The sequence below is a fragment of the Chenopodium album genome, chromosome 13, assembly GCF_948465745.1.
Source record: "Chenopodium album chromosome 13, dcCheAlbu1.1, whole genome shotgun sequence".
NCBI classification, from domain to species: domain Eukaryota; kingdom Viridiplantae; phylum Streptophyta; class Magnoliopsida; order Caryophyllales; family Amaranthaceae; genus Chenopodium; species Chenopodium album.
Genome location: NC_137846.1, coordinates 46,341,630 through 46,364,189, shown reverse-complemented (window position 1 = coordinate 46,364,189; position 22,560 = coordinate 46,341,630). Strand labels below are relative to the sequence as shown.

The 22,560-nt window shown below is 34.3% G+C and overlaps 1 protein-coding gene across 1 annotated transcript; it reads right to left on the bottom strand.

The window, feature by feature from the left end:
• Positions 1-6,901: 6,901 nt before the first annotated feature.
• On the bottom strand, positions 6,902-14,915 carry LOC145576726 (uncharacterized). The gene is made up of 9 exons (XM_081634443.1): positions 14,783-14,915; positions 14,618-14,687; positions 14,458-14,536; positions 13,722-13,806; positions 12,268-12,376; positions 11,580-11,668; positions 11,419-11,483; positions 11,182-11,260; positions 6,902-7,308 (listed from the first exon to the last, which is right to left on the bottom strand). The coding sequence occupies exons 1-9, from the start codon at positions 14,858-14,860 to the stop codon at positions 7,141-7,143; spliced, it is 822 nt and encodes a 273-aa protein (XP_081490569.1). The 5' UTR covers positions 14,861-14,915; the 3' UTR covers positions 6,902-7,140.
• Positions 14,916-22,560: the final 7,645 nt, after the last annotated feature.

The following is a 22,560-nucleotide window of genomic DNA, read 5'->3' as shown; positions in this document are numbered from 1 at the left end:
TTTTTATTTTTTTTGTTAAAACACACCTAAAACCAGTTTTTTTTTGCGAGAACACACCTTACCCCAGTTTCAGGCCATTGACTTTGGTTTAATGGCATTGACCCCCTCACGTGAGTGTCACGTCCTTAGAATACCCCATTTCTCTCTCCTCATAGTCACCACAACCACATCCTAGCTAGCCAACCCTAGCCGCCAACACCACCGCGTAGTTGCCACTAGAACCACCTCTCAGCCGTAGACACCACCATCACCGCTCACAGCCCATCCAAATCACTCTAAACCTATCCAAAAAATCCCCCTTCCCTTTCTTCATTCATAACAACTAGGCCATCCTCAGCTCCTCCAACGTCGGCGCAACAATCCATGGCAAAGAGTAACCACCTTAACCATCAGGAACAAGATTAAACTCAGTAATTTGTGGTGGATTTGATGTGGGTTTTTATTGGGGATTCTTGCTCCATTGTTAGATCTACGGAAAAGTTACAGAAAATTGAAGATCTTAAGTAGGAGGGAGTGAAAATGGAGAAGAGAGAAAGATAGATGTGATTTTTCGGGTGAATTTTTTGTTATTTGGGTGGGTAGTGATGGTGGCTAGGTTGATTAGTGGTGGTGTCCATGGTTGATTGAGAGGTGGTTCTAGTGGCGACTAGGCGGTGGTGCCGGTGGCCAGGGTTGTCTAGGCTTGTGGTTGGGTGGCTTGAGGAGAGATAAAGGGGGCATTCTGATAATGTGAGTCTCACGTGACGAGTCAACGCCGGTAAACAAAAGTCAATGGTCTGAAAACAAGGGAAGGTGTGTTCTCACAAACAAACAAAAAATTTGGTTTTAGGTGTGTTTTAACAAAAAAAAAATTATAAGGTGTATTTTGACAACAAAAGGGTTATAAAATTTTCCTAAAAATAATTCATTTCACTAAAATTAATTTTAAATTAGTTAATTTAGTAACTCCAACTAAACAGAAAATATAATAGAGTATCGGTAAAAATAAATTTTAATTAGTAAAAGTAATTTCAGTTTAGCAAAAATAATTCAATTTAGTGAAAATTAGTTTAATTCAGCAAAAATAAGGTGAAGAGAACAGATTTAATAGCGTGATGAAACAATTTTAAGAGATAAAATTCAGATAAGTATAGAATAATGTAGTACAATTCTTTTCGTTTACTCCTTTATATTTCTTTAAGCTCCTAAGCTTAATTTACGTCAAATAAGAAAGCAAATTTCAGAGTAATGTGTCACATAACTTGTCGTAAAATATATACGAGCATATGTTTCAAGAACATGATATCATTATGTTGGAATATTAATAGATAGAGTAGTACCTGTTCTTTTGAGCTTCTAGACATAGCAGAGCAGAGCAGAGCAGATTTTAGTAAATCAGAGCAGATATAATAATAATAATATTATTATTATTATTAATTATTTTTATTATTCTTATCAATTATTATTATTATTATTAATTATTTTTATTATTCTTATCAATTATTTTTATTATTATTATTATTATTATTATTATTATTATTATTATTATTATTATCATCATCGCATTATTATTATTGTTGTTGTTGTTATCATCATCAATTATTATTTGATTTTTTAAAGATTTTTTTTACTCATTTTATAATGTAAGAAAATGTGTTAAATAAAATAAAATATTACGGAGTAATTATTATCATTATATATTAGTTATTATTATAATTTAATATTATATAGTATTATATATTAATTATTATTATTATATTAGTTTTATTATTATTATCTATAAATATTAATTATTATTATTATTATTTTATTTTTACTAATTATTATTATTATTATTAATTATTATTTTTAAGCAGAGTAGAGCGGATTTCAGCACAGCATAGCAGAGAATAGCAGGGCAGGAAAGAGAAGAGCAACCCTAAAGAATAGGGCCTAATTGTTAACTTAGTTCAAACGACAATAAAAAGGCATGCATGATGCATCAAAAGGAGAAAATGAATCTGAGACTATGCAATTCATAATTTCATACCCACATAATTATAATACTTATTGCTGTATACTATATATATAACATTATAACATAATGTAATAACGATACTACTATGTAATATACTTAGAATTCATTATTTTATACATTACATAATGTAGTAGTTTCATCTTTCTCTCTCTAAAACGAGCTCTCTAATGCTTAGACTTCTGAAGTTATTTTACAAAACTTTAAATTATCAATAAGTATTGTATTAATAATTGCTTCTTGGAAATTTTGCAATCTCTTGGAAAACGAGGAACTATATTGATGAGTTCCTCAAAAGTCAAAAGATGGATTTAGGAATCAGAAGGAGTGATAGTTATTGGGTCATGTCTTGTTATCATGATGATCCAACCCTTTAAGGGCCCATAATTTTTGGGGGTGGCAGTTTGGGTTAGCAGGTTGGGTTCAGGTCAAAATTCAAGTCGATTTCAGATTATGCTTAAAAATTATCAAAAAAGTATATAATTTAAAATTATTACAAAATATGATATTTGCGCATGGAGAACGCAAGTTTGATCGAGGATTGGAGAGGAAAGGTGGAAGATTTGGGTCAAATTGGGTCAAATTCGGGTTGTTCGGGTTTGGTTCAGGTCGTGTTCGGGTTTCTCTCAGTTACTTCGGGTCGGGTTTGGATCAGGTTAGGGATTGCCAGTCCTAAATAATATTGAACTGGCAAAACCCGCTTATAAATGGGCTGGCTCAAGGCTTTTAATGGGCTCTTGACCTATTGTACAGGTCTAGCTCATACAGTCGTACCACTACTTGAAATATTGGGAGTGAATAATTAACCTAAAGCCTATAAGGATACATTGTGACTTTGTGAGTACAACAACAATCAATCTGCTGTTCAAATAGATTTTGGGTGTGTTCGACGCTAGCTTTTAGTAGTTTGACCAAGTCAACCGTTACTTCACAAAAAATATGAATATTTGACAATGTAGTGGTTGGGGTAAATTTGATCAAAAGTAAGAAATATTAGCTTTTAAAGTTAGAGGTAGTTAGCTGTTGAAAATTTAATCTATAGTTTTTTTTAAAAACAATATTGATTTTTTATATGTAACATCTAGTCATCTGCTACTTTATCAAACACTCAAATCTAAATTATATATCTTTACAGCTAACAGTTTATTGACAGCTAATAGCTACCTATACATCTAACAATTACCTTCACGGATAACAACTATTTTCACAGCTATATTTTGCCAAATACGTCCAAAATTCATACATTCCATGAAAGAACAAAACACATACAAGTGGATTGTAACTTCACTAGCTAGAGATAAGCAGCTTAAGCTATATTCCAACTGAACATCAACTTGATGATGTATCTAAAAAGAAAAAACACAATGACTTAGCAAGCAAACTTGGAGTGGTACACTGGTGTCTAAGGTCGAGCTATCAGCTATGCATGTAGCGTGCCTAAATTTCTAAATGGGTGGCTTAAGTATAACCCAAGTCAACATGCCACCGTATCATGTTGTATAGTACTTGCTTGCGGTAAGTTTTGTTTATTTGATTATTATGTCGTGTTGGATCATGTCTTGTTATTATGCTTAGAGTCACAATTTAAGTGTTGCATTGTGTTTGCTCCATTTTCATGTTGTATTTTTTTATGTTAGGTCATGTCATGTCACGTGTCAGCTCAACCTAATGTCATCTTTATTTTTGAAATAGAAATATCTAAGTTATCAAACATTTTTAAAGAATCATGTAGATTTTGCATGCAAAAGATAAAAATTTCTTCTCCTTAATAGGTGTTGTATCAAAAGCTTACAATACTTTTTGGGGTATTACTTTACAAATCTTAAGTAGCCCAAAAGCAAAACAAAAAAAGCCTCTTTAAAGTACATCGTTATTCACTCACTTGCTGCTCAAAGCATAAGCCTCCCGATTAAAAAAAAAAAAAGCATGACAATTGGTAAATATAAAGTGAAAACATTAACATAATTAAAGAAAAGTAATTAATTATGGAAATGAGCTCTTGCAACACAACAACAAGTGTCAATAGCAATGCATCTGCCCGTTGAATGTGAAACTTTGTTCCTGCAGTCTGAAGAGCATTGAGGGATTGAGCATCTCTCCATTTCCACTGTTCCAAATGAACATAACTGGCATTCTCCTGATTTCAACCCTATTTTTCATGAAAAAAAAAAAAAAAAAATAAGAAGAAGCTTATCAGAATTTTTTTTTATAGGAAATCAGAAGTTATTTTAGTTGTAGGTTTCGACTTTTACTTGTATCTATTTTTTTTTTTCTGATCTAAATGAAATAAGATGAACGTAACATGACCTTATTGACTCAATTGATATGTCCCAATCAGTTGCCTCTCAATGCTCAAATAATTATGTGAACCTTGAATAGCGGTAACCGCAAAACAATTAAAAGATTTTTCTAATGTGTGTTTATGGGCACACAATAACATTTAAAAGATTCCTTATACAGAGTAAATTTTCCTTTAAGATTCATCATTTCCATACTCTTATTTTATAGTTTTCCATTTAATTATGCTGAAATTTATTTTTGTAACTTAACATGTGTTACCTCATGAGTATATATACGAGCTACATGTTTTAGATAAACAAAATGATATAGAAACTATATATCACATCTTTTTTACTTTAGAGAATATTTGCAAACAATATATATACATAATCATAACATATTAAGGGAAAAAAAACTCAACTCTGTAGCATATTTAAAAAAAAAAAAAAAATGGGCAGACAAAAGAAGCTTGAAAAAAGAAAAGCTAAAAAAATTATAAATAGGAATTAAAATGAAACTTACCAAATGAAAATAGGAAGATAGCTAGGAAGAGGAGTGTTGCTATAGAAGAGGTTTTCATTTTTGGAAACATAGATTCACTTGGTTTACATTTTTCCTCATGTTTGAGCTATAAATAGCAATTGAAAAAGAAACTATATCCTAAAAATAACAAATAGCTCATAATTACTCATATAATGGTTGTGCACTTGTGCATTAAGACTAATTAAACTATACAAAAGGAACTTTTGTGGGTTTAAGACTATTGGATAGACCTACTTTGTGCGCTGTTAGTAGCAGGATATGGTTCTCTAGAAATATCATAAACCTAATTTTTAAATTAATTAATTAAAGCTTGCATAAATGACAATAATTGTGGTATTTATGCGGCTAAGTGCCTAATTTTGGTAAAACCTTTGTTGTATTCTTGTTGTTTTCTGTTAATGATTATTGTAAATTCTAGGATGTCCTAGTCATACACATGCATTTAGTATAGTTAGTAGAATATTGATAATTTGATGTGGATGAGCTAAGAAACAAAGAGTAACCATCCATAGCTATTTTGTTGTGCACTTGCGCTTCATCTCCACTCTCTATTCTCTATATGCACCTCTTACTTTCTTAGGTGCGTTTGTTTCCATTTCCACTTTGCACTTTAGTCATTAAGGCTTCCTTCTATTCGTTTAAGTTTTGTCCGTCAAAATTTGTCAATAATTTATTGACCCTTATCTGAACTAATTAAACTAATACTACGGGCCTGTTCTGATTGACTGAACTGAGCTGAGTTGAACTGAATATTTTATGAGAGAAGGAAATTAAGAATTGAATTGAATTGAATTGAACTGAACTGAATTGAACTTATTGGAGTTGAACTGAACTAAATTGAACTGAAAATAATCTGAAGAGAACAAGCCCTACGTATATGTTATTAAGATGAAAAGAACGAACATTTTATCAGTCACGATTTATGAATGATGCATATTGGCTCGAGTTTAACAACTTTTATACCCTAGGTTATTGTTCAACAATCACTTCGGTGTAACCTGTACAAATTGTTTAAGAATCGTCAAGCTTTATATGTAGGCTTTTGTGATGAAATTTTGCTGGCATGTTGTGTTCATCATCTCCAACTTTCTACTCGATCACCATTGGACATTAATAATACGACTTATGATGCCAGAACACCAATTGGTAGCGGCTCACAAAGAAGAGTGATGAAAATCATATTAAAGTAACAAGATGAAGCAGTAGAAGTAATTGAATTTTGTGGTGTTATATAATATATGGGAGTTAAGGTTATGCTGCTACATGAACAAAAAGCCATTGCCTACTTTCAATTAATCATTACATAGGAAGTCACTTAAATCACCACTTAGAAGAATCATCAATAATAATCAACAGAATCAAATCGATATTGACCAAGTAATAAACCACTTTCCACTTGACACATTTTTTTTTTTTTGTAACATAGTTTTTGCTGGCATCTTTGAGCTAACAAATCAGCGATCTTTGCTATAAAAAAATATAGATATAGTGCTGCTTCCAACTTCAGTTTTCAACGCACTTTTCTGCGGTCACCACTTCTCTTGGTCCCTAAATTGATCATCTTTCGAGCGCAAAAGGAACCAATGGTTATACATTCAGGTGGCGTACGCCTTTCTTCACTGTTTGAGTGGAGTGCGATGACTGTTTATTGTGAATAAAAAGTCTGTACTTCAGCATCTTACTGCTATGGAACTGTTGCAGATGCGTATCGTGGATTCGAGCTGAGGGAACGAAGTTATTGGGATGTTTTAATATGAAATTCTATGGTCTGAATGGATAGAAATGACTCGATGAGGTTATTGCATTGGAACGTTCCCAGAAATCCTATGTTCTAGATGGAGGGATGATAAACCCATCTCTTGCATGAGTTAAATAGACAATCTAGTGGGCAAATTTTTGATTTGTTTTACTAAAACTAATTTAGAATTTTCAAGACCAACTATGATGATATCTTTAGATTCCAAACCCACGAGATTAGACGATTAAGCTCATCCTTGAGAAGGGGCTACAGCATTACAAACTCAATTCTGAACGTATATGGGGTTTTAAAACTTTAAGAGGAATTGCATTAAGTTGTTTTTATATTGAACTAGGCAACTCTGTTGTTCAAGTATAATAACTAAGTACATTCTTTTACCAAACATGAATTCTACTCCGTATTACAAAATTTAAATCATTAAAAAAAAAAAGGTCAATAATCGAAAGGAATTAAAAACACTCTTCCAACCATATATGGTGCTTTTCTTTCAAAAGCTAAGGTGAATGGACTGCTATCTTAGAACTATGAACCAGAAAATAAAAAAAAATTAGCTGACAGATGCATTCTACAGGACTAGAGCATTTTTCACCTCTGAGGCCACTTTCTTCTTTGATTTCTTCCTGTTTTTGCGTTTCTTTTGCTTTTCCATAAGCCTTGACCGATCTTTGACACTCCTCTCCCAGTCTTTTTTGTGCCTCTGGTACAGCAACATAGCTGCACGAGCATCTTCAATCTGAGAGACCACAGAAAGGAGCAAGCAACCCAAGTTAGTTTGTCACCTAACAGGAAACAATTGAAAGTTCTATCATACAAAGCTGGATTGAAATCACAATGCTCTAGCATCATCGAGGAATCTGATCCAAAAATTCAATCTGAATCCTATTTATAATCCTACTCTTAACAATTCTGATTCAATATTGCAGTTTCAAGGTAGACTTGGCTTCCAACAGTAATTTATTTCCCTGACAGCCATATCCAGGAAAATGGGTGAAGGCCAAAAAGAGCCCATTTGATAGTAGCCGATAGCATTCACAGAAAAAACTAATGAAGGCCCTCCCCCCCACCTAAGTCTATTTTTTTAACAAGTCCAACGACTCCAGCCCAAGAGATGTGTATAAATGTTAACATATGCATTTAAGAGGGTCCACACAGAGCAGAGGTCATATCAGCATAAAGCTTGATAACATAAAACTAACTCCAGCAGGGAGCATCAGCAGATAGATTATGAATTATGCCCGCCGACATATGATCTATCCTGCAATCTTCTATTTCATATGAATACAAGGCAGTCACCACAAGGCAGCATTCAGTCAAAACATATCTGCTATCATTGTGTTATAAAACAAGGCAGGCATCACTGATATCTTCTATCTCTTATCTTGTGTTATAAAACTTTCCAGTTCTGTTCATGGAAGCAGCACCCAAAGAGGCAGTATTCAGTCAGTTGAATCATTCTACTTGTAAGCTACCTTACATGTTTTGATACCAATAAGGGTTCAATAAAGAACTTGAGGCACTCATATACACCATAACTGGTATTGCATCGTAAGAATCAAAAGTCGAACTTCCTAATATAATTGCCAACTCGGCAAGGAGAAATGTCCTTTGAATCCCCTCGTCATTCTTCAATCTCAATTCACCATGTTACATCCTTACGGCAATGAGCCATAATTTCTCATTAAATCACAAGATCAAAGGCAAGCGCCTTCACTTTCTTTTCATCAAATGGTCCAAATACTCCCTATACAATATACACTCTTTTGCAAATATAATGAGAAACAATGATATCAAAGCAAAAGTAAAATTTTCAAGCTTGCTCTTCAGAATTCTTTTAGTCTAGCTTATTTGCTCAAATGTTCTTCATTCCTTGTCTCAAGAGAAAAAAAAACACTTTTTTTGGATGCAAGATAGAAGGGAAAGGAAGGAGAGGGCAAAAGAAAGAGAGAGGGGGGGGGGGGGGGGGGGAGAGAGAGAGAGAGAGAGAGAGGTGGGGCTTTAGTTCCTCCAAATATTTCCAATTTTAGAGTGATCATGTTAATTAAAGATGGGAGAGAAAATGGAGGAAAATGTATCGCTCCCCTTCCCTCCCCCAACCACCTTCCAAACAAGAAAACTTATTCCCCTCCCTTTTCCTTCACTCTCTGTCTTACATTTCCTGTCTATCCAAACAAAGTGTACAAGATCAGGCTCTACTTTAAGAAGATTGTTTAAGAACAACTGCTCTTGGGCTTACTTGAAGCCTCCACCAGGCTTCTTTGCGCAAGTTGGACTACTTTTTAGAAAACTCAGCAGTTTTACTTAAAACCTTTTATTATGAACTTCAATACCAAACCTGCAATCACATCAGTTTTTTGAAGACTTCTCCAAGGAAAATTATGCTTGCTAATTGTTCACTCATTCTAATTGCAGGATTTCAGGGTATTAAAACATGATTTCTATTAGCAACTTTTCAGCATGCTTTATAATTTGCAGGAGGGTTTTATCACTCACTAATAAATCCATTCACCCCACTTCAGTGTAATCAATGTGTATTGAGTTCATCAAATTACCAGAAGTTAAATATCTACCAGAATGTGCGAGGTTTCTATGCATGACATTCAGAATGTCTTACATGGTATTTCCAATATATGCCATGAGATAAATTGGAGCTATACAAAACTATCCCCCCTTCAATTTGCTATAAATGCTTCCAAGAACCTTTTTACGTAGAGTTTACAAATTATTATCTTTTAGTATTACATATAATTTTAAAGTCCACTATTATCCCTTCAATAAGTGATTGGTGATTCTAAATATTGAAGAATTTCAAAAGGAATTAAATACAATTAAAAAAATTACAAAAGATTATTCCAAAAGTCAGCATATGAAAGGCATTTAAAATCATTTCTTAAATCAACACAAAATCCTGAAAAGATATATTAATCTTAAGTACTACCCTCTTACCCTCACAATGCAGATGCATTAAGATCTTAAAAGGCAAACACAGGGGAAAGGGATGGAAGGGAGGGGAGGGAAGGAGTGGTGAGGTGATGCAAATTAAGAATCCTTATGACTATCTTTACAGCTTCAATTAGAAACCCTCTTGGTGTTACCTTACTTTTATATTAGGGGTTTTACAAGTGGCTTCTATTATTATCTTTACAATGATAATAAGTATAGGTGTTTAGTATAAGTAGATTCCAAGTTGTCAGGGTTAATTTTGGGACAGTTTTTGTTCATTAATTAATTCTTTAGTCATTATCTTTTTATTTTACTAGATTATTTAGTTTCCTTTTTCTTGTTAACAGCAGGGAACAAGACAATGTTAGGTATATATATAACCGAATTTTGTTATTATTATGAGTTAAGCTTATGTGTGATTTTGAGTGTTCAGTCCATCTAATTTCCTTTCCTTATCTTCACCATTTGCATTTCTAAACAAGGGAAAAATAACCCTTCACACTCCTAAGTCCCTTCCCTCCACATTCCCCCATCCAATTACATTGTTACACATTGCAACAACTATCAGAAATTCAAATACTATCATAGATCTAACAAGTGCTTATAAAATATCTAGGAGTTACAACTAACCCATGCCATACAACAAGGATTTTGTATTATTACAATGCCTTGGAACTAAATAAACTTATTATGTATTCTGTAGAACTCCAATCATCAATAACTCCCACAACTTGCTGAGTTGCTAGGCTATATGTCAATAGATTCTCCCCTCACCTGTCTCCACTACCATGAAGTCTAAACTACACCTACTTCACAAGGGGGCTTCCAGGCTTGAAAGAACCCTAGTGGTTAGGGAAAAATACAAGTTAATAAGGCTGATATAGAATATTTGTATATCAGCGTGCACTTTGAAGGGGAAATCGCTACTTGAATTAGCCTTATATCAGCCTTTTTAACTGGGGCTTGCTAGTAGTTAGAACTCAGGAGTGCTACAGGGACCCTTGTAAAAGCACCTTTTTGATTAACTTCTAAGTAAAGTTACAGTAGTTTGATAGCTTTGCTGAATAAACAGCTCATGGAGTTACAAAGCTAATGATCAAAGCCCAAAAGTAAAATATACTATTTCTAACTCATGGAGTCAGGCAATCAGAATCCTTTGATCATAATGCCAATTTCCACACTGTAAACTAGAATCCTTTTTCTATATAGATGTAGAAGCAGAAGTATTTCAACCAAAAAAATATAGCTACTCTACACTAAGGCAAAGTCAAGTAAAAATAAGTTTTTTCCAGTAATAATTAGATTAGCTATAATCAGTAAAAAAAAGAATATAACATCGGTACATATAAGTTTTGATTAGTAAAAATAGGGTGACAAAAGCAAGGACTTGACATAACGATTGTGACTCAGTGTAAATAGTGAGCACCCAAAACATAGCCAACGAACAATCAACGAGTTCATAATGCACATCTTTCCATCTCAACAAGAGAGACAGTAGCAAGATCAACATCTTCAGATAGGCATAATCCTTTCCTTAACAGAATAATAAGAAACTATATGTATTGAGTGTTGACATCTTGACACCCTAGTTTCTACCGTCAAAGATAAATTTATAAACTAAGACAAGTCATTGGATGGATCAAGGAATTCAGGTTAAGATACTCACAGGACAATGCTCTCCATTCTGGATCTCTACACCAAGAAACTCAGTAGCAAGTTGCCGAAGTGCCTTTCTACGACTTTCCCTACTCATTTCAAGAAAAACAATTAGAACTCAAATAATTACTTATCATGCATTCCAATGGAGCATAATTTTTTAAACAGATTAGTTCAAGATGAGCAATTCAACTTATATGAAAGGAAAAGCCTCGAAATAGAAAAGAGTATGAAGCAAGAGACATACTTTAGAAATGGCTGGTATTCTGCAGTGTCACGCAGATCTTTCTTTGGATGACTTAGCAAAAGTGCCTGTAAAGAGATGATTAGTTGAGGTTATAGTTTAAAATGTAGGGTACAGATAAATTCAACAAATATTACTAGTGTGGGGGAAGGGGGGAAACTAACCTTTAGATCATTACGCAAAGCATGGCCAACAAGAATCTTTCCTTTGATCAACTCTGCCACCTTTTTTTGAACTGAAGGAAAATCCTTTGCTGTAGAATCATCCATAAGCAAAATGAGGAGCACTCAACAAAAACAGATACAGGACAAATAGTGCCATAACTTTACTCAAGACCCAATCACATAATCCATAATAAGTATCAGAAAGAAATTTCTGATCATTATATTATTCATGTCCATTTAAAATTATGCTGACTTCTTAATGCTGTTCAAAAGGAGTTATGAAGGTTTTGGCTTATTTCAAACTTAGATGCATGCAAACATCCCTGTTGTGCCTGTATTGCACTTTATGCAGTAAGACTAAGACATATACATTGAGCCTTAATTCTCATACAGAGATTTAAATTCACTCATGATAGGTCCAAATTCAAACACAAATAGTAGTTGCACAATTATTTGGACCAATTTATTCTATATCATCTGATACAGGCATAAACTTAACATATGAGATTCTAATACAATGAACAGTCACTAGCAGGATCTAAGTAAGAAAAAGAAGCCTAGATACAAATATGAAAACGACCACACAAGACATAAGGCTTCAACTCAATCAATCAATCAAAGCCTTAATCCCACAAGGCTTCAACTCTTAACTACAAATAATAATGACAACAAACAATGCCCAGCATACCTTTCCTCAAATCACGAGGTCGGATTCCACTAATTTCTGTTCGGAAGTCAACAACACGATCAATAGGCCGGACAAATTCATCATATACCACATTTCCCCATTTATTTACCTGCCAGAAACTGATGTACATTAAATCATTAATAGGGGACCTAGACATGAGAAAATATATGAACAGGAGAAAGCCACATATATGACTATATGAGAGGGATAATAGATCAAGGAACAAAGTCCATGAGCTACAAAACACCATTCTACTCCAATGATATATTATAGTATACGCACTTGAGAACATTAAAATCCAAACAAAGAATCAAACCGGTAGTTGAAAGCTGTAACTAGTCTAAAATAGTAGCACGCAAAATTCACATAAAGCAACCAGTCTAACAGATAGTTCATCCCTTTCTTGGTCAAGCCTGCTGAATCCTAGAATTTCAAACCTCCGGTTATCCTTTGGAAAGTTTCCAGTACCATGAATGAAAGGGAAAAAAAAAACCTCCTACAACATAACCTATAAACTAAGTACCAAATCACAAATAACCAGGGATTGAGAACAGAATCTTTGAGGAGATATAAAAGTTAGGCTCCTAAAGCCCAAATACACTTCTTCCAATACCTTCCCCTTAAACAACCCAAGAACCAGGAAAAGAAAAACATCAGCCACATGGAAGAGAGATCAAAGATTCATCTATATCTTCGGACAGCAGATAATTGAAAGGTCTTAACTCTTAAGCTCCATTCATCCACATAATCCTAGAGCACTAATTCAGTTTTGTAACGCATAATTGATGCAGGGAAGCTCGTATATAATTTTGATTGATAGAACTCGAGAGAATTCAGAGCTGTGGAGTGAATTGTTGATAAGTACCGAACACTAAAGCAGAGAGTTGACTGGACAGCAACACAATCTGTACTATACCACATCCAAATAAAGTTCTAAGGCAATTTTATTAAGATGGCATGACTAGACACGGCCATGTCTTAGGCCAAATTTTTGTTTGTGCACTAATAACATAATTGGTAGTAAAGCCGTTGTATTAGCCTATTAGGTCAATTTTTGCATGTGCAATGGTAGATAATTGGTAATAGGCAGACAAAAATATTATTACTACATCCAAATTCCAAATACCGCAAATAACTGCTACTTTCAAATGGAAAATCCATACAAGTGCACAATAAAAAGAGCTAGGTGATACAGCAATGGGAAATTGGACATGCATCCTAATAGCTCCTCCAGACAGAAAACAAAAGGTGAATACACAAAAATAACAGAAGTTGATAGATCAAAAATCATGAAGGGTGGAATAACACAAATTCACAAACAACCAGTCATGTCAGTTGAATTTATAAATTGAACAAAAAGAAAATTTGGATGCAGTACTTTAAAAAGGCAGACAACTTTATATGAATGAATGAAGCAGAAGAGCATGAATGTGAGGATGAAGAATATATAGTACCAGTGTAACTCTCCCAAGAGCGCTTTTATTACCCTGAGGACTGACCCCAACCATCTCACAATCCATGGCTACCTCATCTGTCAAACTAAGAAAAAAAAAATCATTACAACATAAACCAGCAGTAAATAAAAATTCCATCAATAATCAACACATACACTTCAGCTTGATCAATATAACTTACACCAAGCAACGAATAAAAACTACAACAACTATTAACACTCACAATTTAATTAAGTTCCCTTATGAATCAAATTTCATAGTAACAAAATATGAGTGCATAAAAAGGCAAAAAAGAAAAAAAAAAAAGTTATGCTGACAGTTAGGAAGGAAATACAAATGATCAGTTGATACATGGAAATTACAAGACTACAAAATCGACACCAATACCATCTATTCTCCAAATTAATTTTTAAATGAAATTCAAACTTCTGTATAACTAAAATAGCGTGAACACGAATGATGATGATCCACCAACCTTAAGAAATTCGAATATAGATTAACATTAATATACTCGCTAACACACTCTCAATTAAGAAAAAGGATTCAATAGAACCCATGGGAAACAGAAGTTAAATAAGAATAGTATTGAACATCCAAATTACCGGTCGAACAACGGTCGAAATATAGCTATTCACATTACAATTGAAATACAGGAAGGTAAGGTAAACATATAACAGCTCGTTTGGTAGGCGATAATAAATAACGTAACAGAAACCCGAAAGCGTGAATGTGGTACCTGCAATCAGAGGAAGAAGGAGCAAGAACATTGACTTGAGACTCATCGGATTCAGGAACAGAGCGTTGTTTCCGTTTTCCTGCAAAAAAGAGAAAAATTAAGCAAAACAAACAATAAAATTAAACTACAAACTACAAATTGAAGAGAAAGAGAAAGAGACCTAATACAGGCGAGGAGCCGCCATTAGAGTGCTGCGAAAGCTTGGGTTTGGAACCCTGAAGATTCAATTTCTGTGGAAGATTGCAGAATACATGATTAATTTGTATAAATGGAAATACGAAGAATTGAATTGAATGTAAAGAAGAGAGAGATTGAAATATTGTACCTGTTGAAGCAGAGCCCAATTAGGGTTTAGAGGCGCCATTTTAGGGTTCTTCTTCTTCCTTACGACCTCACTCCCCATTTTTTCTTTTACTTTGTCGTAAAGTTTTAATTGATGGTGCTGCCAGTTAGGGGTGGAAATGTGGAATAGAAGGTTTGCTCCTACGATAAATACGTTCTCCTCCATCAAGCATTAAGCGGTGTAGGTCAAACATGGCAGGGAAATGGTCCGACTTGATTGTTGACACGAATCTGACTACTCTAGCACGATATGAAAGACACGTTGTTATGTCATAGCCTCATAGGTCATACATAGACATCAATTTTAAATTTGGTATGAATTAACACTAATATGTTGTACTGACTATCGGTCTTATTGACATTTAAAAAACACAATGGTCTTATTGACCTTTAAAAACACACACAAATGAAATTTGTAAGTGTAGTCTTCAAGAAAGGTGACTATTAGCGTCCGGCTTATATAAAGAACACAAATGTTTAATAAAGGTTGATTTACACTAATTTAATGTAAATCAAGCTTCTACAAGGAAACAATTTTGTTTCCTTATTTCTCACACACGTGCCAAGCTTCAACTAACCTCTTAAATTTTAACAATTCAAATTATTTTCTCTCTCTTCTTCATTCTGATTTTTTTTCTTTCTTTCTCTTTCTTCCTCCTAAGTGCGATTTTCACTCTCCTCAACCGGCGATTTTCTCTCTCCTCAACCGCTGATTTTCGAGTTTGTTCTCACTTTTCTTTTAGAATCGAAATTGTTATTTGCTAATTTGAGGTTTGTTTACTTAATTTTTTGAGATTTTTGTTAGTTTTAGTTATTTTTATTCTTCGATTATTAGGTTTTTTATTTTGTTTTTATTTTCGATTTTTGTAGTGTTTGATTCTGTAATGGTGAAGAAGAAGAGTACAAAGAAGTCTTCAGATGTTGAAGAAGGTGTGTTTACTTAATTTTTTCATCAATTTTTCAAAATTTTCAATTCAATTTTCGTACATATATGTCGAATTACTAGTGCATGTTATTCTCAGAGTTTGCACTTGTTTTTTTGCTTATTTTGTATGCAGATTATGATAATTGGAATTATATTTTGAAGTTAATGTGTTTATTTTTGTTTTAATTTTTTTTATTGTATTTAATTGGTTAAAAATTGTTTAGTCATGTGTTGTTATGTGTTAAACAACTTTTGCATGATATTTTTGCGAATGTGCTCTTTGATTTTTTGCTTTTTTTAACGGGGATTATGATAATTTGAATTGATAATTGTATTTACTTGTTATATGTCCATTAACTAGTGCATGTTATTTTCAGAATTTGCTCTTTGTTATATTTCAATGCTTAGATTTTAGGGAGAATATGCTAATTGGAATTGATCTTGGTTTTAGGTTGAGTATGCTAATAGGCAGTATGTCATTGTGTTTAGAAGGGTCACTTTACGCATATTAAGGGTCACTTTTTGCTGTTAAAAGGGTCACTTTTTTCTGTTAAAAGAGTCACTATTTGCTCTTAAAGGGTCACTTTTATAGTTTTGCTAGGATAGCTTATGAATTGGTAATTTGTGTTGATTTTTTCTGTATTAATCAGATGTAGGTGGTTTTGGTTCTATAAGTGGTTATCGCTATAAAGAGTCTGCTGTGAAGGCAAAAGCAGTACCTAAGAAAGCCAAAGTAGTATCTAAGAAGGCTAAAACAGTGCCTGTAGAGTCTCCTAAGGGTAAAGGAGTGCCTAAGAAGGCCAAAACTTTGACTGAAGAGGCTCCTAAAGGTAAAATAGTACCTAAGAAGGCCAAAGCAGTGCCTGAAGAGTCTGCTAAGGAAAAAACAGTACGTAAGAAGAGAAAGATGAGTCCTCAATTGGAATTGGATTCTGATTCTGACTCTGATACTTCACTGTAAGAGAACTTGTTTTGCATTTGTTTATACTTGATTTGATTGATATTTGATTTGTTCTGCACCAAGCTTTGACTGAAACTTGATTTGCATTTGTTTATTACATTGTTTTATTTACTTTTTCTTTTTTTTTTAAAAAAAAATTATATAGGGACTAGAGACCTTTGATTACAAGGTGTAGACCATATACCTTGAAAAGCTTGGTGCAAAGCTTTAGTGTTAATAAAAAAAAACAAGCTGTTCAAGAAGTTGGTTTTGGTGGTTTATTAGATTTAAAGTTGAAAACTCTGTGTCGTAAAATACTTCCTTGGCTTGTTAAAAACTTTAATGGTGGTAGCTGCATGTTTACTATTAGTAGTGGTAAAGAATTCGTAGTTACTAGGAATGATGTATGTGATGTGTTTTGTTTGCCTATGAGTGATATTCCTGTTCCTGAACTAAAGAAAAATGTTGAAGATACAAGTGTAGACAACTGTATTATTCAGGCATGGAGATCTGATTTTGATATTTCTGATAAGCAAGCTATTCCTTTGTCAAAATTGGAGGCTCGAATGAAAGCTTTGGTTGATGGAGGGGAGGAATTTAAGAGGTATTTTGTGGTTCATGCTATGTCTAGCTTTTTAGCTCCTACTACTAACAGGACTGCTTCATTGAAGTTGCTAAAGGCTGTTGAAGAAGTTGATGAAATCAAAACTTTTGATTGGTGTTCTTGTGTTTTGAAGAAGTTAAAGAAATCTGTTGATAACTATAACAATGATCCAACTGCTTAGAATGTTAGCGGATGTTTGGTGCTTTTGCAAATTCTGTATTTTCATCGTTTAAATTTTCAAGGAGTAAAGGAGAGTTGTAGCATTCCTTTGATTCAGCATTGGATAGATGCTAAGATTAAAAGTCGGATCAATTTGGAGATTAAAGCTGGTGGTTTTGGACAGGGACCATTGGATACTACTACGTATCCTGTGTCATAGTCTCCTATTAGCCAATCTGTTGTTGAGCAACCTCTTACTTTGGGATCTGCTCAAGGTGGCTTAAGAATTGGTGGTGGTTCTTAAAGTGGTACAATTGGCCACTTTGTTCAATTTGAGCTTCCAGAAGGTGTGATGACTGATGATTAAATAAAAGAAATTTCAACTGATGTAAGTGTTTTTTTCATATGTGTAGTAGTTACCCTTTTATGTGCACAAAAGTTACTCTTTATGTGCACAAAAGTTTCCCTTTATGTTTACAAAAGTAACCTTTTATGTGCTCAAAAGTTACCCTTTTTGTGCACTCAAGTTACCCTAAATATTCAGCTTCAGTTACTTTTTTTATTATTTTTCTTTGTCATATTTGTTTAATTCTTTCTTTGTTTCTATGTTTTGTAGGCTATTCATGAATCATTTCTTTTGCTTAAAAGAAACATGGATGTTTTATCAAGTGTTCAAGCAAATGGTTTTAAAACCTTGAGTGATTTGGTTTCCAATGTTCTTTCTGAAAGAACTGTTTCATTATCTTCTGAGGATCTTGTTGCAATTTCTCAAACTCACCAGTTACTCTCTGATCCTCATTACCATAAGCTTATAGATGGTATAATTGAGGAGTGCATTAAGATGAAGTCTGCACATGAGTTGTTTCTTGAAGCGTATGGTGGTAAACAACATAATAAGGATAAAAATGATGATGTTCCCGAAGTTAATGAAAATGTTGGTGGTAGAATTAACGAAAATGTTTCTGTTCGTGAAGTTAATGAGGATCAGAGAGGAGGAGTTGATGAAAATGTTCCTGTATCTAATGAAGTTGTTCCCGAGCGTATTATCAGATCCAATAAATCTTTATGCTCACTGAACTGTGGGCCATTAGGTCAGAATGTGCCTTTTGTTACTCATTTTTTTAAAAGTAATGCTCGGATTTTCAATGGTTTGCCTCGTTAACATTTGGAAGTTCTTGATTGTTATTTGCTGAAGGATATATCAATGCATAGGAAGTTAAGTGTCATTTTCTATGAGTATTTATTTTTTTCCCTTTTTTTTTTCCTTTTATTTTTTTAAATGTTAATCTTGTTTTTTATCGTTGCAGTGAGAATCTTGTGACTTTTGGAATGAATTTTCTAGTTCCAAGAGGAGATATGGTGTCCCTTAATGCTCCACTTAGGATTCGATGGTGCATTATTGATTGCTTTGCTCTGTATTTGAATGAGAGATCTTGTTTTGAGTCTTCTGGTCCTCGAAGATTCTTTTTTGGTACGAGGCAAAGTGTAAGTAATTTGATATTTTTATATTTAAACACATTCACTTTATATTTGTATATAAACAAGATCTTATACTTTAATAGTTTGCATTGTTGCATGTTTGTGAAAACATTTGCCAACGTGACGTTTCTAGTGTTGTTAACGATTTGCACGGTATATGGGAAGGGTGGGTCAGCTACGAGAATCCTGAATGTGATATAATGGATGCTGAACGGGTATGCTTCATGCTAAACTAATATAATGTTGGGTTTCGGTGAGTCCGACCCACCGCGGAAGGAAACCCGAGCCAAGAACACACTCACAATAATTATAACTATAATGCATAATTAACTTAATTAACAAGATTAAGAAAGAGGTAAATACCTTTGTCGCGTGCTTTGCTCACTTAATTGAGCTCTTACTTTGAAAGCTTTTAGCCCCGCTCACACGAGGACCTCCAACGAAGTCCACCCGCAACTCGACCACCGAAAATGGTCTAATGCTTAGGAGTTAGCTAAGCCGACCTAAAACCTGAGTAATTAATTGTGTTCAAAGGTTTTCACAATGGTGATGCCTTTTTCAACACTTACTCAAGCAATTTTCCCAATACCCCAACTTGGGTATTTATAGGGAAATGCAAGAGTGAGAAAAGCTCACCCATCAATGTGGGAGATTTGGTTTTTCCATTTTATTTTAAATCAAAAATAAAATTAATAATCAAGCTACTAATAAATCAACAAGTGGCATGCTCACAAGAGAGGTTAGGTGAGGACCATTCGGAGAAGAGGGGACCAAACTTGCTCCCTGATAGGCTAAAGTCGTATCATCCAATCAAAAGTATTACCTAAAACCACTAACTAAATATAGATAGGGAAGTAGGGTCGAATCCACAGGGAAACTGGTCTTTCTATTCCTAATTAATTAAAGTAATCTAAATTATTAAGTAACAAATTATTATCATCGAAGGGAAACTAAACTACGAAGATTAAGGGTAAAGAGAAATCAATGAATAAAGGACCTAGGACATAGGTTCACCAATAAATAATATTCCAGGGTAAAACATGAAAATCAAGCATCAATGCATCAATTAACCAGATCATAAAGGGCTTTCGCTACGTATTACAATCACAAAATTAATCTACCGGTATTAAATCTCATCTCTCAAATCTCGACTTAACCATTTATAAATTAATTTGCCTATTGGAACGAAGCCTAAATATTAATTCTCATCTCTCAAATCTCGAATTAATATTGCTAAACTCATACATAATAAACCTGCGCAAATCTAGTTGCATAGAATTAAATCAATCAATAGGAAATTAATCTGGCATTGACAATCAACAACAATAAATTATCCCTTCATATTATTTATGGATCCCCACAAACCCTAGTAAGAAAACTACTCACCCATAATTAAAACTAAACTAATCAAAGCGATTAAAGAAAACAAGATAAAAAGCAAGAATTAAGATAAAGAGAATAATAGTATTAAAGTAGTAGGAAAACAAAATAATAAATTTGATATAAAAAGTAGAAAAGAAAAGAAAACTAAACTAAAAGAAAAGAAAACTAAAAACTACCTAATGAAAGCTTACCTACATAACTACTACTACTCCCTTTTTATAAGGAAAAGGAATCTTATTGAGAAACAACTAAGAAAGATAATCCTAGCTTAACTCAAACTATGATAAAGCTGCCAAAATTAATCTAGGAATCAAAGTCCCAAAATCAGCTCAGCAATCATGCGCATTTGATGAGTGGCATTTATGCCACAATTTAGTGCTCTTTTTACGGGTTTTCCCTCCCATTTGTAGCTTGTTTGCCCCCTTTTTCTCTCCTTTTTGTTCTTCTTTTCTTTGTTTGCCTTTCTCCTTGTTTTCTTTGTTTTTTTTTTGTAGGAATCAAGGCATTGGAAGAAGAGCAATTCAACCCCAAAATCCCCTGTGTGCGGGCGCGCAACACTGTGAGAACCCGCGCAGGAATGCTTCAAGAACAGAACACAAACAGAAGGTTTTGTGCGCCTTGTGCGCGCTTTGTGTGCGGGCGCGCGCCTTTGAACTGCGCGGGCACGCAGCCCTGGGAGAACCCGCACGAGATAGCAGCAGAAGCAGAGCCAAAACAGGAAGTTGTGTGCGCCCTGTGCGCGCTTTGTGTGCGGGCGCACACTCTTCAAGAGCGAGCGCGCAGAATGCTGGGAGAAGGCGCGCATCCATGGGTCTAATTCCCCGTACCCACAGATCTGCGGGCGCACAAGATCTGCGAGGGCGCACGCACAACATCTGCGCGGGCGCGCACCGCTGAGTTTCAGTTTTTTTTATTTCGTATTTTTGTATCTTTTAAGGAACCTATATATATAGGTCGTAGGGTAGATTAGTGGATCATCTAGCCTTATCTTAGAAACAATTAAACCCTAATCTAGAGAGAGAAACTTCATTAGTAGAGAGAGAAAGTGTGGATTTTCATTGATGAACTTGGATATTGAAGAAGGAGCTTGATTGAATCTTTGTAAATCTTCATCTTCAATTAATGAGCAATCTCTTACTCTCTTTCTTTACTTTTGTATTTAGTTTTGTTTGTTTATTTTGATTTTCCTTCTTTGCTTATTAATCATGTTGATGCTTATTGATTTGATGATTGATATTGTCTTCAATATGATTTGTGAGTAGTCACCTAGCCAAGGGTGTGGGGATGGTGTAGTTGTTAATTGATTCATGCTTATGATGTTGGGGTTATGTTAATGGTGATTAAAGTCTTTGTATGCTTGATATTCTTTAATCCTCTTGCAAGTGCACATTGTTGGTTGATTAAAGGTGAATCTTTGCTAACAAGAAACGGAAGTTGACTTAGTTAAGGTTCATTGCTATCGATAGTTCATTGATTGCACCTTCTAATATATGGTTCTAGTGTGGAAACATAGAGGCTATGTTAGGAGAAATCGATTAACCCCGGAAGGCGGTTAGATTGAGCTTTATTTCGATATTCTTGCATGTTTAGTTTACCATTGCTTTGCTTCCGTGTTATTGCATGATCAAGTGACATCTACATCTACCCACTTCCCTTGGTGTTTAGTTATATTGATCTTTAATCATTCTTAATCTTTAGTTTAATCTCTTAGTTATTCACATTTCTTGTCTCGAGATAGCTTAAGTCTTAAGTAGTGAATGCGGTGTTTATACATGTCTCCTTGTGGTTCGACCCCTATTCTTGCCTTATACTCGTATTAGGTCTGTTTAGGTTGTATAAATTATATTTGATCTAGGGATAGACAATTGACGACGCGTTTATTCCCTTGTCAAATTAGCGCCGTTGCCGGGGAGACGGCTTCCATTGCTTTTTCATTACTTTATTTGAGACTATCTCATTCCTTGTTTGTTAGTATTTGCTACTACTTGTTACTTGTCAGTGTTTACGTTCTCCTTAGCTTTGTTGTATGAACAGAGGACGAACCCGCTCAAGGTCTTTGATTCCCATCGATCCGGAGCTAGAGAGATCTTTGTCCTTACTTCGAAGAGAAGCGAGAGCGAGAAGTAGAAATTCTCACACCCCAACGAAAGAAGGAGTAAGATAATTGGAAGATACTCCACCATCTTCACCCTCAAGTGAAGACTTAGATAGCCCTAATTCACCATCAAGTCCGGGAATCAACCCCTTTTCAATTTTTAAGTCCAAAAGTGA

What these genes read in the sequence shown, in the direction of transcription:
- LOC145576726 (XM_081634443.1), bottom strand. Translation starts at nt 14,860, where the DNA reads ATGGGGAGTGAGGTCGTAAGGAAGAAGAAGAACCCTAAAATGGCGCCT. An exon ending in ATTGGGCTCTGCTTCAACAG is followed by an intron (nt 14,688 to 14,782) that starts GTACAATATTTC and finishes AATCTTCCACAG; the next exon opens with AAATTGAATCTTCAGGGTTC. An exon ending in CGGCTCCTCGCCTGTATTAG is followed by an intron (nt 14,537 to 14,617) that starts GTCTCTTTCTCT and finishes TCTTTTTTGCAG; the next exon opens with GAAAACGGAAACAACGCTCT.